Below are 24959 nucleotides of genomic sequence, written 5' to 3'. Positions count from 1 at the left end.
GGTAGCGTATTCTAAGATCGTATACAGATCTCACAGGCTTAAAGGCATGTAGCGCCTAACAAAAGGAGAAATTTAGCCTTATAAACCACAATATCGCTCTAATTTGTAAACAAGGACATCGTACTTGCCATTCAATGCATTCACGAAAACTGGCTTGTCCGTGTGCGTGCTATATAGCACTATTTAAGAGTCCGTCTCAAGAAAGAAGTGAGCTTCATTATCCTGACCCCTACACAAGCTTGCAAAGCAGTGCGATTTATTGTTGAGATCCTCTTTTGTCTTACAACGCAAGCACAAATCCTTCAAGCAGTTGTGCATCTTTCCGCTTGGCCAAGTATAGATGTCATAAACACGTCGTCTGACGTTGTCTTCCTCCACCCTTCCAAGCAGTTCTCAAGCCTTCCAAGCACTGAGTTTCATTCTTGCCCAACAATGGGGAGATAAATATTCTGAGAAATATTCTCCATCTGTTTAACTGGACAGGCATGTTTCTTTTTCTTTTTTTTTTGTCGCAACCGACATTCCTAAGCGCGCAAATACGTAATTCGATGCCTTGCAGAGGTTAAACTTGCGAAGAATATATCGACGACAACTGAACCTTAACACATTGGGGTGGCTGTAGATGCAGGTAGTTCTAGCCTGGCGATCGAGGCCGGCAACTGTTCCACCTCAGGTCTTTTGCAATGTTACTGGGGTGTGTTACCAAACGTCGAGTAAGCCAGTGTCTCATAGAAATGCAAAAAGAAAGTGTGAGACTTCATTGCGGATTATTATGGACTCTGCGTGAAACACGAGGGGTTGCAGGCACGCATGCGGAAGGCTCTCCTTCTGTTGAAGGTCCTTCTGTAGCGCGTCCTTTCGAGCACGCTATCTCGGGCACCGCCGAAAAAAAAAAAGAACCGTGTTGGATAACTCCTGCTTCGTTGGCATGACGAACAAAGCGGCGAATGGTTCACGCACGGAGTCTGGCGGCGAAGTTCAGCGCACAGCGTCACGTATATACTGCGGTACCAATGTCAGTAGCGTTTGCACCGTGCGCCACTCATGTTTTCTACGCCTGCGGTTGCAGTCTCGGTGCGTGGACAAGGGTCGTGTGTTTTTGGATCACAAGTGGCCGTAAAAAGAAAAAAGAAAAGAAAGGTTTTGGTGGGGTTCCCACGCCTGTATTCCGCAGCTTGGAGGGGCACGACGAATGCGAGTAAAGTTGGCACATTTTCGCCCCGCTCGGCGTGCCCGACCATCGGGTGGGTGGGGAGGACGATCGGGCGGCCGCCGAGGAGCAGCGCTCATCGCGGCTCGCTCTTCCTCTTGTGCCCGCGAGAGACGCGCGGGCACAAATGGGCCCGAACCGTGAAAGCGAGAGTGTTGGCCCTCCTTCGGGCACCGGCCGCGCGCGGCATCATCGTGCGCTCTCTCCCCGCACCGCGCTCGCGCGTGTGTGTGTGTAATGATAGTTTCGCATACGCGATGACCGTGTAAACGGAGGGCGGGAAGGCTGCCGGTTAGCGCTAAGTTGAGACATTAGCCAGCCAGTCGCGCCGCCGCCACCCCTCGCCGGAGCCGCCGTTTAATAGTCACACGCGCGGCCTCCACCGGTGCACGTTCTCTGGCCGCAGGGGCACTTCACTTTGTCTTCCCTTTATTTTTTTATTTTTTTTTCCGTTGCGGCCTTTCGCCGTCTCTGCATTTTCTTTCTGGTTTCGCTCTTTCTGTGCGCCTCACTGAACTGATTTAGTGTGTAACAGTTGCAGGCGTTCAAGGACTCCATGTAAGCGCGGAATGTTTATAGTGGACGAGGTTTCCCTTTTTAATGTTCACCTGGCGGTAAAGTGAAACTCAGGAAACGTGAAATTTACGGACAAAGTCCAACTTTCAGTGTACGTAGCCAGACAGCGCCCCCCCTCCCCTCCGGCATATATATTCCCCGCTTTCCCTTGCAATATTTCTAGGCGTAGTCACGTTGTAGTTTACTAGTGGCGAGTTATGTGCTCGTTACCGTAGTGTGTCGAAAATTCAGCGAACAAGGGCAACACACCTCCAGGCTGTTATAGTTAGATTCCTGGGAATTTCTAACGAAAGTATATTCGATGCCTGGTACATCGCTGTTAAAGCATGAATTTACATAAACGTCGCAATGAGAACTCTTTTTGCTACTAACTTTTCGTTGCGCGGCTTCACTAGCGCCACTGTGGGGAGGCGCTTGTCCCATTACGCTCAGGCTCAGTCTGGAGAAATATGGCAAACTGAGATAAAAACAAGTGAAATGTGCAATGAGTACGTGGGAGAAGGTCATAACAAGAGATTGGCGCTGCATGCAGTGAAACATAATACATAGTTTTCAATCCCATCAAACGAAGATACATAAAGCAGAAGAAGATGTCTCATTTTCCCGTCAATGCCCACCACTGTTTCAACATAATCCAGTCTACAATTATTTCTCCCGAAACAAAAAGGCATACTTCCAGCTTACCCCATTAGTCGGTGGCGCTGCCTATCTAGAGCATATTTGTGATGCATTGTGAGGACTTGCACTCATTTTTAATCAATATTTTTGTACTTAGACCGTACAAGCTCATTTAATGAGGTGTCAAGCGTCCCACACGTCATCGAGTGATTGCCGCGGAAATGGGGCCATCACTGTTTACCGGTGATAAATTTGACACAGTTACAAGACGGATACGTGTCATGTGCCTGTACTCCCAAACTTGCCCTCGGAGATGACTGATGCATTTGCTGGTAGAAAGGATGAACTTGCAGGTTGTTGCAGATGCCAAAACGAAGCATTGAGAAAATAAAAAATAACAGTTTGGCTGTCCCACCGCATGAAACAGCCATGTATCTGACTTCTTCAAAGGTAACTGCGCTATTCCCTACCTTGTATACTTATTTATTTATTTGCTTAGTTTCACGAGCCTCCTAAATTTATCCATTGGAAATTAAACAAGTATTACTGCGAGGCATTCGGGATTACTTCAACTTTCTAACAACAGATGTGTAAATGTTTTCTTGATTAATGGAATGGAACCGTTGGCTATTGGCAATTCGGGCAGCTTTCCGTTCGCTTCGAAATATCCCACTGTCTACATAACTGCTGCACACTGTCGCTGTAGTTCAGCTATGAGCTTGTCACCATATTTCCCACCATCTCAGTATCCGGATTTCAAGAACCACAGACGCCGTGGCAGCATGTGCTCAACATTTTCAAACAACGAACGAAAAAAAAAACCAACTACATTTTAGTTTCTCATACAGGATAGCTAGGTGGCACCCCCATTTCCCTCCATACACACACTAGCTCGCACGCGCGCACTCACATATTCTACAAATATATTAATCTCAAATGTGAGCGAAGAATAGTTGGCACCTCAACGGATGGCGATGGCTGCAATGCAGGACACATTTGGAACCGACTTAGCGGAAGTTGACTTGAATAAGTGCGCCGGAAGGATCACCTTTGTTGACCCTTTCTCAAGCAGCTTTTTATGAAGACACGGAAGATAGAGTCTAGACAAGACTGGAAAGCTCAGTCATGGCATCATGTTTATAACTTTAAGTTACTCGGCATTGTGATGCTTGAGTACCACATGGCCGTCACAGCATTCGTCCAAAGAATGTATCATATATAACGGTTCCCATTGTCGGTTGCGTCGAAATATCTCATTGTATAGGTCACAAGGAACAAATACAATGCACTTCTCCCTTAATCACTTCTTGTTTTGTCTCCAGTATATACTGGCCCATCTCCCATTTCCTTCGTATGTGTTACATCGCTATGCCCACTCATTGCCGCTTTCTTATTATTCTCTCTCTAGACACGGGGATTCGTCTTGCCAGCAAAGGAGCCGGCATTGGCCTTGAAGCTTACTTGCTCTGGGGTCAGTTTCCAGCATTTGTCTTACGTGTACGCATTTGCTGTTGAACATCTCATTCCACCCAAACAGTATATACAAGAACTAAATACACAGCCTGTTTAAAGTGGACAAAGCTCCTGCCTTCTCGGGTCTCTGTGTGTTTGGTCACGCTCGCGGGATATTTATAACGCATGATTCTGTGCACCGGATGCCTCTGCCCGCTCGAAGCACCGACACGCGTATATGGCAGCGCCCATAAAGCCAAGTCGTGGTTTAGGGATCTAGACGAAGAGCCAAAGGTTCCTGTGTGCGCCCGCCTTTGCGTATGACGTTGAGGCGGGTCTTTCCTGTCCACCTTCCCTCTCGGCCAGCAGCGCGAGAGCCTCTCTCTGTCATAAAGCTAGTGCGAAAACAAACACTGCTTTTACGACACATGCTTGATTGGACACGCTAGTACATGTGTGCGTCGAACCGCGCACGGGACTTTCAGGCTATCGTGCACTTAGCCAAAGCAGTAGAATAATGAGGACGAGAGATTTTGACTACCCTCAGATCCTGTCGATGTAAATTTTGCCTTGTTTTATTTCTTCCTTTTTTCTTTCTTCTTTGACGAGAACCTCACGGGAGGAGGGGGTTGAATGGGGAAGGTAATGAGAGCTGATGTATTTCTGGCTTAGCCACTTCGCAACGCTGGTTCAACGCGAACAAAGTGAACCTAAAGCCATTTAAAGCAGGACAGCCACTGGTTATAGCTGCTGATAGCTGCACGCTTTTTGTTTCTAAAAGAAATATCGTATAGTAATGCCACAGGCAGCAGACATTTCAAGCACACTGATCTAGCAACACAACCCCAGTAATTGAGCTCGCACCTGGAAATAAGCGCGCAGTTGAAACAACACACCTATGAAAAATTAAGTAGAAAACGGGCGTTCTCATTAGCAGCAGAAAATGCTCTTGCAAAAGTTCAAAGATACATAACAAAATTGAAATTAAGGGGCCTAACGCCCTGAAGCAACACATGAGCTACGAGTGCCGCCAGACCCGCCGTGTTTGCTCAGTGGCTATGGTGTTAGGCTGCTGAGCACAAGGTCGCGGGATCGAATCCCGGCCACGGCGGCCGCATTTCGATGGGGGCGAAATTACCCGTGTACTTATATTTAGGTGCACGTTAAAGAACCCCAGGCGGTCGAAATGTCCGGAGTCCTCCACTACGGCGTGCCTCATAATCGGAAAGTAGTTTTGGCACGTAAAACCCCATAATTTAATTTTTTTAATTTTAGTGCCGCCATAATGAGAAGCTCTGGCATAATATATTGACCACGGATGGTTTCTTAACGTGCACATATAGCTAAAGTAAACGAGCCCTTTTGCAATCCGCCCCCGTCGGAATATCTCTCCATTCGTATGTCTATACAGCGACTTTACCCTGTGTTCGTAATTACTAATACACAGCTTTCTTAAGGCACTTTCTTAAGGCACTTCGGGCACGTTGTATGACTGGACGACCTCGCATAGCAAACAGTGGCACATGCTCAACGACCCAAGTGGTCTACTAGCTCGGGCCGTTATATGTGTATGTCCTGGCTGCCGTCTTGCCGAGCAGACAACATGGGTCACTACTGGTATGTGCTCCATTAGACAACATGCAGCTGGTCGCTATCTGGCCTAGTATACAACTTGGGTCACTGGGTACGTGCGCCCGAACAGGCAACTTCGACACTGCTTATGTGATGTTGGTATGTATACCCACTCTTTGCCCTGTCACCCAGAATGTATGTGCCAAGCTGACACAAGGTATTTGTAGACTTACATATATTAAAGCGAAAGCGCACCATCGTGGAGCGCGACCGCTTGATGGATAGCCATTGCAACGAGGTTGCAGCCAGGATACTATAGGTAGTGTGGGTTGCTGCGGAGTTTCAACTGGGGTGCACTGATTACATTAAGATATAGTGTATTATGGTATCGTTCAGCGTTGTAGTTGGCCGTTAAATTTCGATTTCGTGTGTCTGCTGATATGTGTCTGTGTGTTGTGTTTATAAATATCGCCAGTTTAAGTTACAAATAGCATCCTTGTCTCTCTCCGGTTACATTTACCACCCAAAGGAAGTGGTGCCCACGACTAACACAACTGGTCAGTTTATGAAACGTAAATATTAATGTGGTGCCTTTCTTGTCTAGAAGCGGCGGTTTCACCTCATCTTGTCTATAAATAATAATAAAACATCATTAAAGAAATAATTAGATCGCTTCTGCTCTTAAAGCATTGTGAATACGTGTGCAAAAAATAATAATAATAAAATAGAAAAATGTGGTACTTATTGCCACATATAGTTTAGTCATATTTATAACACCATCAGATATTGGCACGTAAGTGTCATGACAGAAACGTTAGGCTGCGTATATTAAGCAGCGCTGCACAAAAAGGGACAAGCGACAAAGGGAAACACTGTATCGCACGATACAATGATCGGGGTGTACTATACGCGACATGTTTCTGAGGACGACCATATGAGTACGTATAGCCATGAGTACGTAAACCTGAGCTCTTAAAAGCTCAGGTTCTGTCGGTGCGCACCTATGTATTTGGATAAATAAACAAAGTTATGAAACTACATTTGTATGATGTACAGCCTGCACATGCATGTGCACCGCGCATAATTAGTAACCCAATATAATGATAGAAGCTATAGTTTATCTAAACATCGCCGTAAGACCGCCACTACACAACGTATTAGACCACAGGTGATGGTGGATGACCTTTCACTAACTGGTCTGTGAAATCTACTAACTGCTTGTAAAGACAGTGCTTACTATACGTCTGCATTATCGAAGCTAGTAAACAGCTAGCAATCTGGTAGTCATATGTGGTAAATTTTAAGTACACCCGTCACTACTTTTTACTAACTTTTTTTTTTTTCTAATAGCTTCAGGTTGTGTGGGCACCAATATTGTGGCGGGTCGTTTGTATGGCTTCACGTTTATTGGTAACAAGGAAGACTACAGCATAATGATTAATTATTGAGGGCTGTTGCTTCTCTGTATCGAAAACTGCTGCAGATCATGTGGTGCTATTTGTATGAAAGAATGTTTCTGTTCTTATAAAGTTCCTTAGGTCAGCAACTGAGAAGTGATCGGGCATTTAACGACAACATGACACATATGGTCCACTAGGAAAGGGTGAGGTATACGATTATAGCAATAAAGACAATATACTGCCGTGACATCTGCTTCGAAATTTCGCGCTTGCTTACCTAAAGGTAAATTAGGTTCTCGGTGTCATCATCATCGACCAGACATTTGGCGTCCAAATTCTTCCGCTGTACCTCACCCACCCGAGTCTATATAAGTCCTGTCTATGTATACGTCACTGCTATTAAAGAGCTTAAAGTCAAACTTCAGTTCTTTGTGACGGTCACTTCCTGCGTCTCTCACTTTCAAAACGTTTCCCTGCGGGACTCTCGTGTATTACTTTGCTGCAAAACGATTATGGTTAAAGCATGCTTAGTACCAACACTTATTCAATCATAGCAGCCATCAGGATTGCTGTTTTCAAGCATGTCAAGCTTGTCCTAGCACTTTCTGACTTCACGATTGCAGCTGTGCTCTGTATACAGTGATGGCGAAGGGTTTCTTTATCGTGGTGTTTCTTTCAGCCCTGATTGCTGCAACGCTAACATTCTTGCCCTAAGTTGCACTTGCGCTCGGACATCTGGCAAAGGCCGATGGCATATAGGGAAGGAACGAAGCGTACTTTCTTCTGGGAGAGAGTACCGGATATAGACTTTTGAGACACCAACCAAAAACAAAACGGTTTAATTTGCTCGGGAAACCCGAAGCCTGTTTACCATAAACGAAAGCGTATGGTTCAGGGAGCGCCGCATGTTTCGGTTGTAACGCATTCCAAAGCCAACTTCCAAAAAAGTTGTGTTGTAAATAGAGTTGGATCGCTTCTACTTGCTCCACTTGTGTCGCTGTTCCTTTCTTCTAATTATCTCAAGGCGCTGCACGCAGATGAAGCAGCGCGAGCCTGCACGGCTGCAAGCACGCGTTACACGTCGTAATAACAGAATGCGAAGGAATGCCTGCGCCGTCCGTCAGAGCCATTGCGCAAGGCAAGCCGGATTGTTTTGAATAAAGCCTATTAATATTCCCCTCTCTCCGAGTGCGGCTTCCCGCGCACCTTGCGAGGCGTCCCGCCGCCGGTCCGCTCGCTGCCCTCTCCTCGCCACCCGCTGGGAAAACAAATCTTCTCCATTGGTTCTTGCTGCCTGACTCCCCGTCGGTTATGGCGCAACAACTCTTACCAAATGGTCGTTTGGCTTACGAAACTCGCCGCATGAAGACTGGAGGTGAACAGCCTCAGACTCATATTCCTGGACCACGACGGTCCTGGAGCGCGCGTGCTGGCGGAGGGCGCACGCGACCACGGGAAGGGGCCCGTCCCTGCATCGCCGCGCCCGGCCTCCCTGCCGCCCATTTTTTTCGCGTTGTATAACGCAGACTCGTTTCCGCAAGATTCATGTTGCCAATGTGGGCGCACTTTGGGGAGGAAGACGCCGACGGGGCTTCTCATTCGTGGGAGGCTTCGGACGCGGCCTTTATCTGAGTAACTCTCTGGAGGAGCTGTCCGGCAGTTGGCAACGGCAAAACCCAAGTTCGGCCGACATTGCTCCAACTATGCGTTCATAATTGTGGCGCGGCATTGTTACGTGCACTTTCGGAGCGCAACGCCGAGGAGCCACTTTGCGGCCATAGGCACAACACGGTCGGCAGCCGTGAGAAAGGCAAGGCGCCACTTCAAGGGCTGCACTGGCAGAATGACACACGGCCTCCTGCTGCATGTGTCCGCGCGCGCGCCAGTTACGCGATTTCGATCAGCTTTCTTTTATTTATCCACCGCCGAGGGCGGCGCGCATCCATGGGCGCCGTGCAGAGGCGCGCGCCGCTGTGCCGGATGCACGGTTCTCGTGATGCAAGGTGGTCGTCTCGGGGAGAAAGCTTCTAATGGGAATTCATAAAGAGCAAAGATGAAGGCGGCCCCTCAGAGGGGCGCGCAGGTCGTTACAGGCATGCGAATACTGCACTTCTGACAGCTCATTAAACGAGCCCCAACCCCATGCGTCCTCGCGGGGATGCGGCGTGCACGGCGCGCACGCTCATAATTGTTGAATGCGCCCGGGAGGGGGGCGGTTCCCCGTCCCTGGATGGGCGAGTCTCGGCCGGCCAGAAAAATACACGCACGTGCTCACCTGATGAACTGCCACGACCGCGGCGTGCCTGCAGCCGTACAGATATGGCCGCCGAAGTTTGCACACGGCCTTCGCGCGCCGCGCTCGGTCTGTGTACCTGTGGGCCGGTGTAATAGTGCTGCCGCCAGACGGCCTCGGGCGCACAGGTGGAGCGCAGTTTTCAACCTCGACGTCTGGTGTTAGATCGAGGATTTTCAATGCGTTAGGGTTTGCACGGCCCATTACATCTACACCCTCTTTGCTGAACTCGCGTTCTCGAAACAGCGCCGTCAGCATATTTTGAGCATGACGTCCTCTGTCACGAGATATTCGGTTAAAAGTCACACAGCTGCGTAAATGCCGAATTACTGCTGCGCGTGCATCGATGGTTTCAAGTATGTTGGAGAAATGTATAGGCACGCTAGCACATATTTTCCTGGAATACAATGCGTCATCTAGCCTTGTAGCAGAGTTCGGCGAAAATAGCCGCATTCTGTGCTGTTTCCGCACCTCAGACCCCTCTTGTGAAGCCTCTTTTCCTCTTGTGAAGCCTGGGATCGGTTAGTATATATACTCTGCATTTCTACGGGACAACCGTCATTTATATCTTGATTCTGAGCTACTCGCATAGTCCGCTTGGAGAATTTGTCTTCTCACGAAATGGGCTCCGTAAACTATTGCACCTTACAGTAGAAAGTACTGTCATAAAGGGAAATAAATTATTGGATAAGATTCTGCTTCTGTTCGACTTAAATGGAGTCCCATTATATAATAGGAAAATGAGGCTGAAATTTGCAAGGCAGTATAGTACACTTGGCTACGTGTCCATATATGGTCACGTGGGTACGTGTGTGCGTTTGTAATGTGCAGACCCCTCAGCGTCGTTTCTGCTGTGTGGTGTTAGGTGGCATTGAGTAACGAACGTTTCCAGAAAGATGCAAACCATGAAATATATTCAGTGCAGAGTGCATAGTGGACAGATTAATAGATTTTGTCTCATTCGGACCCTTCCTTTACTATGTGAAAAACACGTGCATTTTTCTATGAGTAGCCGTTGTAACGTGTTGACGACGCCTTTTTTTTTTTTTTTGGCGTGTGGCGTCGATATTTTATGGCTTCAAAAGTGCCGCGAAGCAAAGGTTTCGGTGATAACCTGACTGTTGTAAGCTCTTGTGCATTGTTTCACAATATCACAATAATAGTTTCTTCTCCATTACTCAGAAAGGAAGCCATTAATTTATCTCGTCGGATCAAGAAAAAGTGTACGCGTGGACTATGCCGGAACTAGGAAATAACGCTGCAGCAATAGAACACCGGATTACTCGTAAAGACACCTTACACAGGTTGCAGTTGTTGTTTTTGGTCTGTCAGTTGCGTGGCGTCTTGACAGACCTTCGTAGAGAATCTCTATTGCTTTTCAGACCCATCGTGACATAGCATTGCCAACTTCTCACCCCTTCTCTTTTTTTCTTTTCTTCCTTTAAACGTGATAAAGGGGTAGTGGTTATACAACGATACTGTATCTGCGATGACGTAGGGCTTATTAATAGCCATCTGTTCAGTTTAATGAAATGGTTGAAACCAGTCAGTGGTGTTGTACATTTTCAATTTTCATCTCCACGACGTAGTTCAGGCTTAGCTTCGTTGTGTGCAGTGCAGCGGCTCTTGAAACCGCGAATATATATTCATACCAGCAAGAGAGTCTTTATGTGCTCACTTCATGTATAAAGCTTCTTTGGCCAAGAAAAAAGAAAGAGCGTGCGTTGCCTTAGAGTATTTGTCAAGCAGGTGCACGCATATTCAAACATTGCTGCTAATATGCAGTACCAGGCCTGAGGACTTTTCAGTGGAGAAACCGCCGTTGCGATCACTTTAATTCTCACCCAGCCACTTATGTCCTTTACTTTGGTATTTTACCATACGTTTGTTTATTTTCCTGAAGGACATAACAAGGAATAGATTGTTTAGTCTCCTTCAACAGAGCAGATATCCAAGCAAAATTGAGATGGTTGTCATTTCAGTGGATTTTCCGGAAAGTCTAGCGAATTTTTGGGCTTCTTAGCGGCAGAATACGCCTTTAGCTTAAAAAGAGGCTTTTGGGGGATTTCGCATGAAGTTTCTCTGGGCTTATTTTTAGCGGATCGGTGACAACACCTAGCGGATGTTAAATGAGCTTTCCGCTTTTGAGAAGCGGCAAGGGCGATCTTCAGAGGCTAGTATTTGATGTAGTTGTTGCGATTTAATAAATGTTCATGCAACTCTCCGTGCGCGCGATTTAGTTAAAAAAACAGTCAACGCCAGCACAGGCTGAGATCAGCCTTCCTTGTGTTGGCAGGGTCGCTAACGTAATAATTTAGTTCGTATAGGCTTAACAACGACTCATTCGTATACTTAATCCACCTTTCTCGTTAAAATTCTACACGGCGGATTCTTAGCGGATTCACATGAATATCAGCCGGATTCTAGGGGATTTTTATTGCTGTTTTTCGTAGAGTAGAAATTTTGCAAGAAAAAAGTGTCGAGGTATAGGCTGTGAGGCGCCAGCGCTTTGGTTCTTATAACCTGTCATATACATTCCACTGTTTTCTTGGAGTTGTTCCCAAAAGTTGAAGGCGGTTACTTATCGTGCGTACGCTTTTTGTTTCTCACTTCTCGGCTGCTAGTTGACCGCATTGTGTCCTTTACAGGAGGAATGGCTCGCAGAAGCTACCACGTTTCACGGTGGGATTACAGATGCCATAAGCGTCTTGAAACCTGCCTAGAGGGAAACGGCGAAGTACATTACGCGCCGCCGACATTGCAAGGACCCCATAAATCACGAAATGGAAAGTTGCGCCGAGTTAGCAAAGGAAGAAGGTAAACGGGGTGCATGTTAATATATAGACGTGAACGGAATGCGGGAGACGTTTTGTTCCATAGCGTTCGTTTCCTGCGCAGGAGCAGTATGTCTAACTGTATCAGTGCATAACGAAAAGCATCAGGACGCGCGCTTGCACGTCCGAACATACGCGCTCAGTGACTGTAGCTTTAAGCATTAAATAATATGCGGCCCTACGTCACTGACAAACCACGTCTGCGTCAGTTTTTGAGTGCTACGCGACTGAGCAAAGGCCGCTTAGAAATACCGTATACGTAGCAACAGGGGTTAACCATAGCTCCATCAAGAAACGGAATCGCGGCCGCTTGATGCCACTCTTTCCGTTGGAAGAGCTTTCTACGCTCGGAGAGGCGATGGAGGAGGAGAGTAGAAAGAAAGGAGAGAGAGAGCGAGAGGAAGAAGAAGGATGGTTTAGGGAAGAGGCGCAGATCGTTTGAAGGGAGATGGCTGTGCGGTGCCGGGGACTGCATACCAGAAGGAATATCCAGAGTATAAGAGCAGAACAAACACATCGAAGCCGAGAGGGGTCGCGTCGCCCAGCTCCCCACGACGCATGCGCAGTGAAGCGGGAACGGCGTTTGGCCCCTGCCTGCCACCGCGTCACGTGTCAACATTGGCTGCATTTGCATAATTGATTGCGCGGCGCGCTCTCCGTGCGTCCACTCCCTCGAGCTAGGGGCGCGTGCACGGCCCGAGGAGCCGTCGACTCGGCTTCCACGCTTAGCGGGATGGAGCCACCCGCCGGTGGCTGGAACTGGCAACTCCGGGTCGCTGCCTCCGGTGCCCCCCCGTGTGTTACAATATTTCCTTCACTTTATTATTCAGGCTCCTTGTTCGGGGGAGCACGCCGCTGCACGGCGAGTAATTCCACGAGGACGTTCCGTCTGCGCCGCCGCCGCACGTATGGCTCCAGCCGCGCTCACGTGCGCCGAATGCAGCAGCCGCCTTTCTCTGCAGCGGCTATGGCCTTGTATTGTTTTATGATTATGCAAATTTCACGCCCCCTAGGCACCTGCCACTTTTGGCTGACTGAGCAGGAGCCATGCGTGACACGGGCTCCTTTTATTATTTGAGGCCCGGTATTCACCTCGCGCGTTTCTTCTCTGTCCCACTGATGGCGCGGCAAGTGCAATTCGAGCTCGGTGAGGTAGCTGCAGGCGCATCCGAGAGGACGTCGTGGCAGCTTATCGCATTTAAGGGGCCGCCATTTTCCCCGGAGCGCTCTTCGTCGAGTCACGTGTGGCGCTGAGAATGGTTAACTTCGTGGCGGGCACCCGCCGTGGTTGCTCAGTGGCTATGGTGTTGGGCTGCTGAGCACGAGGTCGCGGGATCGAATCCCGGCCACGGCGGCCGCATTTCGATGGGGGCGAAATGCGAAAACACCCGTGTGCTTAGATTTAGGTGCACGTTAAAGAACCCCAGGTGGTCAAAATTTCCGGAGTCCTCCACTACGGCGTGCCTCATAATCAGAAAGTGGTTTTGGCACGTAAAACCCCAAATATTATTATTATTCGTGGCGGGCCTATTTTTAACCATGCATCTTGCCGTCTTCTAACCTTGTTACCGCTCTTCGTGTAGTGCATGCCACCGTTTTGTTGTTTACAGCGCATTCCAATAATAAGCAACGTTGGCGGGTCATTTAAACGGAGACAATCAGATAAACGTCGTAACAAAACTGCTACGGCGATAACTCGTTCGATATGGAGCATGAAGGCACTAAGTCATGCAATGTAAGAAAATATTGCTTCCAGAGTACATCACTGGACTTTGCCGACTTGCGCAGGATTTTTGGAACTACACGGAGCCAATGGTTAAATTTTAACAGCATAATGCTATTCACGCCGTGTGATAAACTGCCTGTATGCGCAATTGTTTGTGTCTGCGGAACTAAAATTACAAAAAAAAGCTTTACGATAAGCTCTGATACGCGTTATATCTGCTTTGGCAGCATATAGCAAAGCTAGGCAATGTCACCGTCACTACCATGTCATCTGTTTCACACGTCTACAATTTGTAGCTTCCGAAATATAGGGGACTACGCGAGTCCTAGACTCATGGTTACGCATTTATTTCTGACAGTTAAATATCAGGTGATTCCTTTCCTTTCTCTCTCTCTCTTCCTTTCTCTTTTAATTTTTTGCGAACGAATGTCAACGCAACTTCAATGTTTTTCGATCGTATGTCGGGGTGCGTGCACCATCGTTATGCACGCCTCGTGATCGGAGCAATAAAAATTTAACTCCGTTATGCCAGTGTGGAAAGAGAAGTTTACAGGAGTCTGTGGAGAGCGTGACAATACGTTTCTCTATTCTTCAGAAATGAATCGTGCTCTCCTCTTTCGTGAACCCAGATTTCACGAAAAACTTAGTGTGAGCTGCCGCTTTGTAAAGTAAAAGATGGAGCAAGATTGATACGGTGGCGGAATTCAAACCATGAACAGGCCGGCTCAACACCGGAGATAGTTGGAGTCACTAAATGCTAGCCTACTGGACAGGGCTCGTGTGATTACGTCGTTTGTGCTTGGGGTAGAACACATGGGACGCAGCAAGGGGGAAAGAGAGAGAGAGCGAGTGAGAAAGATAGAATGCGGGTGGGTATTTTCAAGGAAGTGCACGGAATAATCATGCATAGCCGTTATGGAAGCTTGCCGCAGATTACATGACGTCAAACGAAAGCGCCTGAAGGAGTGCCAGAGATGAGTCAGTTGGCAAGCGGATGACGCTAGGCGACCACTGAAGAATTTTCGCACGTGCCTTCTGGTACTCTGCTCGCGCCGGAAGGCAAGGAAAGGTATGCAAGGAGCCCACTTCGTGTTATAATAGTGCGGTGAACGCCTGCGCCCCGATTTCGTCCTTTTTGTTTTGCTGGCCACGTAACAGCATATGTAACAGCGTATGTAGCCTGTGGAGGCGACAACTTTGCGATAAGGAACAAAAACGCAAACACAGGTGCACAGAAATATGTCTTCAGTAGATTCATTCATTCATTCATTCATTTGGTGTTCCCGAGCAACGTGACCCCCAGAGATATCAGAATAACTTTTGACATGTCACGAGCGTATATATGTGCGTCCTGTCCCCGGCCTGCATGCTGCCGCAACGACCAAAATTAATCAATTCTGGAGTTTTACGGTGGGGTAGCAAACCGGACGTGCGTCTGGTTAACCTCCCTGCCTTTACTCTGTTCTATTTCTCTCTCTCTCTCTCTCTCGCTCTTTCTGGAGTCTTACGTGTCAGCACCGCGATCTGATTGTGAGGCACGCCGCGGTGAGGGACTCCGGATTAACTCTTTAACTGGCAAGACAAGAAAAACTTGGTCTAGAATATTTCTATTGCTTTAGTTCTCCTTTATATTGCTCAAATACACACCAGCTGAAATATTGAACTGTTTCTCTAAAAAACTAAGCGAGATACAGTACATCAAAAATATTGACGGGTTGGAGGTCAATGTATGGTCAAAAGTGTTTGGTACTTGCTTTGGCAAGGTCAATTCGTGTTCTTGAGATGCACCTCTATGGGGATTAAAAGTAACAGCTTGCTTAAATAAAGGGAAAAAAAATCACATTGGCGAGAATATATGACCACCACGTGCGCTAAGAAGGAATGAAGAAGTCTTCTAGTATTGTCATCAAAACATCTGCTGCAGTGCTGCTCACGACGGACATTTTTGTGTGAGCAGACACGTAAGCAGATGTAAATTAGGAGCCACAGACCAATATTTAGATTTGTCTCGTTTTTTTGCAGATATTTTTTGTTAGGTCAACAATATTCTTGAGTTGCCATTTCAATGGTTAATGTGCACTACCTGGGATTACTTAACGTGTACCCAATGCACGGCACAGGAGCGTTCTTGCACTCCGCCCCCCGTCGAAAGGCGGCCGCCGCGGCCGGGAATGCGAAGTCGCAACCTCGAGCTCGGCTGCGCTACGCCATAGTCAACTAAGCCACCACGGCGGCTGCAGCAATGGCCAGCATTCCGACCTGCGACTTCGTGTGCTGCAGGAGCAGAATACCACAAGTGAGCCACTGCGCAGGGTACGTAGTCCGTCATAATTGGGCAAGGACGTACGGACGTCAGAGTGCCGTCGAATAAAAGCTATTACACGAAGGCCGCAATAGTTGTGCTGTTTGCTTCGGGCAGCCGAGCTAACCAACTGTGAGCAGCGTCAAACGTATAACACATCCATCGAGCTGCAGTAACGCTGATGCTGAACGCCAGTGTCGCTATATATGATCGTGCACGTCGTCGAGTGTCGCGTATAGCTCGCCGTCGAGAACGCTTAATTTTGTGCAGCTAATTGATTCCAGTTACAATCGTATCCATGATTGTAATCGGATGCTATACGATCAGCCGCTGCAACACCATTACCCATGGAGTCTCAAAGGGAAATCCGTGCTTCGAATGAAGCTTGTAAGGGGGGATCAGGCTGCTATCACGTGCCGTGCAAGTCCCACGAATATGCATAGCTGAGGAGCTGCACAGACGTAATCCAAATGATCCACAAAATTGTAACTATTCTTCCAGGATGTTGATTAAGAGAAGACGGCAACGATGAAATTGCAGTCAGCGTTGTATAAGGACTATGACTTCTTATTGAATTGATAGGCTGCGGCAGACTTGTCCATACATGCTAATCGCATTTCGAACACTGCGGACCATATTCGAAGCAATGTCTCAATTTTTACTTTCTTGGTGTTGCTCGTTTTCAGCCGAGTTATCATAATTCAGGCGGGCGCACGAACGTGTATTGATTTGCAGATGGTGGACAGGACCACTGGAACCTTAATTGCCTATATATAGCCTTGACTGAGCACATACTCTTCCGAACATTCTTTTTTTAAACTGGCGTGCGTGCTAGTCAAATATAATAATGCTAGTTTCCTGCTTCCCTTTCTTTCACTCTTTCTTTGTTAGGATTGCCGGCACAGCAGCGGTGCCAACCCTCACGAGTAAAATGTGTCGGCGAGAAACTCGTCTATGCGGCGTGACGGTCCGCCGGGCTAACAGCATTCCTAATGCGTGCGTGTACATCGGCCGCGCCTGTACATTTAAGAGAGGGAGGAAAAAAGAGAAAAGGAAAATGCGCTTCACGAAGAAAGAAGCTCTGCGCTTATTTGTAGGAATACCGCCTCATTTATTGACAGCTTCTGGCGCACTGCTGCGGACACCTACGGCAGCCGACTTGCATCCGCTGGGCCTGTAATTAAACGGGGCGCCCGTAATTTCTCGCTTGCTCCCGGGGGCGCAATATGCACGGCAGCGAGGGGCTGGGCGACAAGTCAATATGCGCGCCCGTCGTCGACTGGCGCAGCGTTGTTTCGCGCTCGCGTAGCTGCAGCTCGCTGCGCAAATATTTAGCGTCGCGAAACGCGCGCTCCTCGGCCAGTGGGCGTCGCGGAAGAAGTCGCCTCGCTGGGGACGCAATAAGCGAACGGCTTAACTTGTCGCGTGATTCTTCCTGTGCACACACGACGGGGGTGGCAGCCGTGCTGGCCGCCCGGCGTTTTCTCTCCGCGCCTGGGATTACCCCGGCTTGAGATACAAACTGTACGTATGCTCGTCAGCTGCGTCATGAATGTGCAGTCCGTTGTCAGTTCGCTTACAGCTTCCGGCGCCCAGCAGGCCCCGCAAGTGGTTGCGCCGTCATAGTTGACGTCGCGAGAGGAAGCACGCGCCACAATATATCGGGTGTCCCAGCTGACGCTGTAGCCTAGCTGTTTAAAGAAAAGAAGAATGATTCAGAAAACACGGTGCCAGATACGGTTATAAGACCTACGGTGTTCGGTCGTCAGACCTCTGATGACCGATCACCGTAGGTGTTACAACCGTATCTGGCACCGTGATTGTTCAATCTTTGTTTTCTTTGAAAACCTTCGCTATAGCGTTAGCTGGAACAGACAGACAGACAGACAGACAGACAGACAGACAGACAGACAGACAGATAGATAGATAGATAGATAGATAGATAGATAGATAGATAGATAGATAGATAGATAGATAGATAGATAGATAGATAGATAGATAGATAGATAGATAGATAGATAGATAGATAGATAGATAGATAGATAGATAGATAGATAGATAGATAGATAAAAGGAAATCCACAGGTGTGTGAAACCACCGCTTTAAAATCCACTGAAAGGTCGGCAGCAAGCAAGTATCGAACGGGCTCAACCGCGGTGCACGGCGCCGTGCTATGCGATAGCGCGTGTAGTTGATCGTGAGTCACGCACAGGTGCCGAGGCGGAGTGCGCGTGGTGTTCCCTTTCGCGTTTCGTGGATGGCGTCGTGGCGAGAATTGCTCCGCGCAGCGACGTACTAGCCATAGCGACAAGTAGCAGTACAGAATGAACTTAGCTGGCCCTTCAGGTGTGGCCGAAAGTAAGCGCAACAGGTAAGCCGAAGGGAGAAGACGCTCTTGCGGCAAAGCTAGCGCTGCTGTGGGCTTTACTTTGAGGACGCAGCAAGACGCTTTTTGGGCGAGTTAGTTAATGCCGAAGATGTAAAAATTATAGCGCAAACAGGCAAAGACAGATGCAGTACGGGACAGACGCATCTATCCTGTGCACTGTATCTTTGTCCTTGCCTTTTCGCGCTATTGTTTTTAGCTACTTCGCTTGGGGGGATTCCCTGCAATTTCTCCACGTGATGAGGGCCGTCCCGACTGCACAAGACGCACTGCATGCAGTTGGTGAGTAACAACTACCTAAATCCGGCATATTCAGTTCTGTATCATAGTTGCGGCTACTGGTCGAGTTTATGGCGCGTGTATATAATTTTCTTTGTTGCTGCATATTGTACATATTACTGTTTTGTTGATACGTTTTCTGTATAACACTTCGTATTGCTTTACTCAGGTTCCCTCGCGCCTCTGGTCATGCTCCACTCCTCTAATGACCCTGAACATGCTAAAATTACCAATAAGTAGAACTTATTCAGAGTGACTTGCCACATGTATCAGCGTTCGTAAACAGCTTTTGCGTATCGCATCACTCGACAACGCTTTTAGTACAATTATTTTTGTGTGGCCTTCGAAAGATATGCATAGGCACCAAAAAGAAGGAAGATGCTATACTCTGAGCTTTCATCGCTGGCAGAAAGTGACGCAGCGCTACGTTAAAGAAATGCAAACGTGTATCTCATTTTTCTAGTGGCAATTCGGACAGACTGCGCAACGTACGAAAGAACGCAGCCGCGCGCCGCAATGCGTTTCGCGTAACGCGGCGCGTCCGCACGCCCCCTTGCGGGTATTGCACCGCCGGGGTGTACAGACGCCCGATCATCACCACCTCCGCCACTAGTTGGCTATGAAACTGAGCCGGAGCAGTCGCCGTTTGCTTCGTGTCATTCTTCAGCTGTTGCGTGTCTCCATAGGGTGGCTGTCGAGGGCGCGAACAAGTTGCACGCACGTCGTCGCCGCTGTATGAATGAGAGCCAGCTGCGTAGCGCGCCGCTCCGCGTGCGTCCCGATAGCGCGGGGCGGCATTCACGGCTCGCGGAGTCGCGTGTCAGGAGGGGACGAGTGCCCCGCGCGGCTCGGGCTCCCTTCCCTCGCTCGTGCGGTGCTCGGGCCGAGCAGCGGGGAGAGTCGGCCGGCGCGATCTGCGGGATTACTCGACGGGTCGCAAAGGCAGTGCCACCTTTGCCATTAAGCGGCTTGTCCATTACCTGCAGCAGGCATCTTGCCAGAAGACACAACTTCTTCCATGTTTCAGAACGCTGCCGAATCAACTATCCGCGTTTCGTCTTGTCGTGGGGAAATGCAAACCACACCAAAATCCAACTCAGTCTTATCGCGGTTCGGACAGTCTATACAGTATATGCCTGGTATTATTTTCTTTAAGCGAGCTGGCCGAGTCATTTATGTCGAAGATAGCGTTGCTCCCGTCTCGGTTACTCGGCGTTTTTGACTCGCCCGGCCGAAAAGGTGCAGGTGCGCTGTATCAGCTGAGAGTTTCAAAGTGGTCACGCATGTTTTAAGCTTCGCGTGGTACCCCATAGTGGAGGCACGATAACATTTTTTTTTCTTGCATGCTTTCGCGCAGGAGGAGTATTACTTAACCTGTAGCTCTGCCTGTAGGTTACTTATTCGTTGACGCATGTCAAAGAACTGCAGGTGGTCCAAATTTCCGGAGTCCCCCACTACGACGTGCCTCATAATCAGGTACTGGTTTTTGTACGCGAAATCCCGCAATTAAATTTTTAATTTTACCTGATTCGTTAACACGTGCCTGTTATGTTTTGTCCTTCACTCTTAGCAATATAGCTTTTAAAAAGAAAATGGCAACTGCTTCATTTGATAACCTACTTTTGTCTGTTACTAACTTTATATGAAGGACTTAGTGGCGTGAGAAACCAATAATTAATCTAGATGTTCAGTTAGCAAAGGCAACTAGACGGTTCAACCTGCGGTTCCTTATTCCATGTGATGACAGATCTGAGGGTACATTGTCATAATGTACCATTTATTTGATGACACCGGGAGAACAATCCTCATGCAGCTCCTTATTTTACAGTAGACGAGAATGGCTTCGACAAATATATCTATACACAACATGCTGTATTTGTGCGAAACACTTATGTGCTCACTGCTTCAGTTGCGCTCTCGGCGTATCATGTCTATATAAAGCTGGACACGTGGCACTTACGCCGTCCCGCCATATTATGACCTTGCTGTGCTTGTTGATTTGATGACGTGGAATTACGTATGCACTGTCTCGTGTAATTGCGAATGATTCAGTGATCGTTCCTTAAAAAAAAAATAATTCAACATGCACTGCTACAGCGTTTCGCTTTAAAGAAATCGTTCCTTGAATATACAGCAAGCTTGCCGACGTATTTAGCATACATTAACGGCGAATAACTGAGATTATAGCTCAGCATATATGGCAGTGTGTTACTAACATCATTTATGTTACTCTTTGTTTGACTTTCTTTTTTGTTTTCGAAGAAGGGGTTCTTCCATTTCTGGAACGCCAAATTTGAACCGATATTACCGTAGAATTCTACCCTCGATTGCGCCAAATATTTACTTCTGCATGCAAAAGACAAATTATACTTTGCTTGGCAGCGAAATATATTTGGTTTCGGAAGAGTCAGCTCCATGACAGTGGTCCTGGCATATGTTCAATTCGTAAAAGGCTAAATTTTGAGAAAGCTAAAATTTTGGGAAAGGTCGAAATACTGAAATGGTCGTCGTTCAAGTGTATCTCATTCTCATAATCAACCACGCGGAGAGCCCACGTCTGCCATAACTGCTCAGCGAGAGTGGCGTAATGCGAAAGGAATTAGATCAGAATACAAATGAGGGAGAATCATTCTATTATTCGTTACCATATCCTCTTCTGTCTTTCTTGTGCTAGTTTCGTTTCCTTCAGTAGAACCGGCATTGGTGCTGAGTTTTATGGCGTTCTGCTGCTGAGACCGAGGTCACAGGTTCGATTGCCGGCCGCGGCGGCGCATTTCGTTGCGGATGGAATTAGAAAACATTTGTGGATTGAGATGCATACGAAACAGCTGCAGGTCGTGAAAATTAAACTGCGCCGCCTGTCATAGTAAGTGTGCCGCTTTGGGAATGGAATTTGAAGTAATTGATTGATGGGGCGTAAGTCCCATCAGTCGATCTTTTCCTTCGCTAGCGAAATGTGCGCAGGAGAGAGAGAGAGAGACGACGACGAGTTCGGCGGCTTCGTTTCAGTTGCGTCACGCTCTTCAGATCTTATCGACGAGAAGGAGGGGGGGCGGGAGCAGGAGATAGGAGCAGCAAATCGCGTTGCGTAACCACCCGGCCGAACCGATCGTCTCTGCCGGCGGAACGAACGTCGCGCGTGGGCCTTCGCTCAGCACGGCTCATTATAGAACCATGAGCGCTGGGCTGCAGCGCGAGCGGAAATGAGCGCGCGCCGCCGCAGAGACCTGTCGCGTCCGCCAACCGAGGCAGGACCGCTGTCAGGGCGTTCGATGAGCGATGACCGGCCCGCAGAAGGCGTCCATGCGCGGGGCAGCGCGCACAAAGCGCACGGCGTCGCGCCATTGGCCGCCAAGGCGGACAACGGCGGACACGCTCTCTCCCCCTCGTCGGCACGGCGGGAGCCCGCGGCCGTATTTTCGGACGGCGCATCCATAAATCTGCCGCCGTGAAGAACGTCTCCGGCCGAGGAACGCTCCGCAGCGCGAGTGGACGCCACGGGGGGTCACCCTCCTCGGCCGGACGACCGGGTCTCCTCCATTGGCGGCGGGCGCTTCTTGCACCGAGGGCGCCCTCCCCCGGCACATCCACAATGGCCGCCGCCGCCAGCCGCGGAAACGATAAACCAAACACCCTAACCAGAGCCCACGCAAACCGGCATCAAAACGAAAGGAAAGAAAAAATTGGTGGGGGATCGCAAAGCGCGTGTACAACCAAGAATGATGCACTGCTCTCGCGAGAGACCGTGGGCCAGCGAGGCGCGCCCCCAGACCAGGCGCCACTTTCGCCTCAGTGCTGCACGGGTGTTCCGCCGCCGACTCTGCTATCGTCGGCCTTGCCTTATCTTTTACTTTTCCGCCTCGACGTTTGCGTCAGTGGGATGCAGATGTCATCGCGTCCTGCTCGTTTGTGGGTCGCAGGCGGCGGGCAGCTGGGGCTGGCCGAGGTTTTACCCCCGTCTTCCCAAACAACGACAACGACGCTTCTTGGAAAGGCGCCACAGGCCACTCCTTGTCGGCACGTTTGCTCGTTAGGGCGCCCCTCCCCGGCGGAAGTCTCCCGTATGGCCCCCTTTTTTCCCTATTCCTGAATGCCATCCGCTGGCCTGCTTTCTTCCCCTGCTCTGTTTACTTGTTGTCAAACTCTGTGTCCGGCTTCCTTCAACCAGCGCTCCTGACGCGTTGGGGTACTCGGGTTGCGGGTGCTTTCTACTTCTAGCTTGTTTTCCATACCGTTCTCGCGAGCCTTTTTTTCCCTTCTTTTTCTTTTTTAACTTGCGATTGGACACCGACCATGTTTCGTCCGTTCAAAAATGAGTTACTGGCTGTTCCGAAGCACACGCGTTTTTCAACTTCCTGGCAGCCTGCTGCGCTATGCATCTAGCTGGGGGCGGTTCCTCATTTTACGAAGCCGTGTCCGGGAGGGGTCTTTCCTGAGAAACTGCAACCCCTTTGCCTCCTCCCCCTCGCGCACTACTCGCCTGTCTTTTTGGCATAAGCATGCGATTCCTTTGTGACCACGTGCACCGACATAGATAAATTGTCACGTTCCCTCCGCAAAATGTGCAATGGAAAAAGCCGTTATTTTGTGGCAATATCGCTACCAATTCCTCACGTAGCCCCCGAATACCCATTTTGAACGCTGTTAAATGCTTCTCTTGTTTTTTTTTTGAATTTTTTGTGTGTTCTTTTGGTGCAGTGTAAATTGCTGAAGCTATGTTTTTTGTGTTGCTTCAGGCATCAGCCCTCTTCTGAGTGAGACGTATTTTCTTTACGGAAAAAGAAAAAGAAAAAAATTTTTGCAAGTGTTGATTGTCGCGTATTCATCTCTCTTTGTACGACGGTTGACATCGCATCTCTCTTACGATGGCAGCTATGGCTGAATTAAAGGAAGATCCATTGTCGCAAATCACCAAGTTCGAGAGTCCTATAGCATGCTCTACTAAACCCCATCAAGTACCGTGGCTGCGAATTACATGCGCTGTGAAGGTGTAGGATTGGGCATCTCTTGGTTTGCCTTGCTTATAGAGGCTTGGACGTGAGTTTCCCGTTTACTGTGACAGCTAAGACGTGGAAACGGGTATTTCTGTTCGTCTCTTTCTCCTCGTCATGCTACAGTCGTATATTGTCACATCACCTCCTCGTCCTCACTACTGCCTTACCTTCATGCTCACTATATGGTTACCTATATATATGACAGAGAGAGAGAGAGAGAGAGACTTTGCTCACCGGCGCTACCAGGGACTAACTCGTGCAACTGCGCAACTTAACGCGCAGTTGTGAGCAGGACGCGCCAACCACTGCAATCGCGCTACTTGCGCGTTTGGCAGTTCTTGTGGGTGTTTGTAGCGTGCGCGAGGATGACTATATAAAGAACAGCGGCGTCTCTTTGTATATTTCACTTCCAGCAGCAGGCACCATACTCAGGCAACATAGCTGGTGCGCGATGCTCTAATTTTCATTCGCGCCGTCACATTCAGCTTATATAGAAGGGATTCTCAGCATTCCTTTTGCAAAGATGGCTATATAGTTCTTCGCTGTCATAGGCATCTGTTAACGAAATCCCGTCGTCATTGGCGTCGTGTTGTCGCTGCATACAGTCGGGGAAGTTAGCACAGGGGCTTTGTAGAAAGTTGTGGGCTGTCGGGACAGTAAATTCCTGCCGCAATAAATAAGCTTAGAGCCAGGAGAATAGCTGAAGTCTGCTGATTATGAAAAACAGAAGAGAGCAAAAGGACATTTTCGATCTATGCGATCGTTGTTCTTTTCTTTTCTTTTCTTTCTTTTTTCTTTTTTTTTAGTAGGAGAGGCGGTATACACATGATCTCAAGCACATGCATTCACTGTTTGAGGGGGCGCATGCAAGCCTGCTCGGTAAATACCCATCTTTCACAGTATAAGCAGAGATTGTTTTGCATAGGAGTGAGTTGTTCCTGCTACCGTAAAATTTGAACAGACTCCACAACCGTGACATTGGCGGCAACAGATGAAGCTCATGTATAAGATGCGTAACCTTGCGCCGCTTTGGTGGTCAGCTCAACTGTTGGCCGCGAGTGAAACATTTTCCTGTGAGAGTGGCTCCCACGTTTCGACGCCGTTGGGCTGCAAAGCGCCTGCACCGAAGGCGATATTCTTATAACTGCAGTGGCGGCCCCTCGAGTAAGCGCTCCTGGGCAAACGAAGAGCTTGAGAGGGGGGGGGGGGGGGGGGTTGCTGTGTCGTGGCCATCGCTGCCTGATTGCAATCATGTGTCCGTCGCGTCCATTGGACTCCACAGTTACCTCGCGTGCTGGCGGTTTGTGTCGCAACGAT

General features: G+C 48.7%; 1 protein-coding gene across 3 annotated transcripts in view; it reads left to right on the top strand.

Annotated features, from left to right (window-relative positions):
• Window positions 1-24959, top strand: part of LOC135897768 (sal-like protein 3) — a 175748-nt gene that overhangs the window by 5286 nt on the left and 145503 nt on the right. Inside the window, exon 2 of one of the 3 annotated variants that reach the window (XM_070529623.1) lies at window positions 3813-3875. The exons of 1 other annotated variant lie outside the window; for it this stretch is intronic. In XM_070529623.1, the coding sequence (XP_070385724.1) occupies window positions 3813-3875 (63 nt within the window). Of the gene's footprint in view, window positions 1-3812; window positions 3876-18341; window positions 18652-24959 lie in introns of those variants that run through there. One more of the 3 variants, XM_065426475.1, reaches the window with a different exon arrangement.

The sequence above is a fragment of the Dermacentor albipictus genome, chromosome 1 (assembly GCF_038994185.2).
Source record: "Dermacentor albipictus isolate Rhodes 1998 colony chromosome 1, USDA_Dalb.pri_finalv2, whole genome shotgun sequence".
Lineage (NCBI taxonomy): Eukaryota > Metazoa > Arthropoda > Arachnida > Ixodida > Ixodidae > Dermacentor > Dermacentor albipictus.
This window is presented reverse-complemented; position numbering and strand designations above follow the sequence as displayed.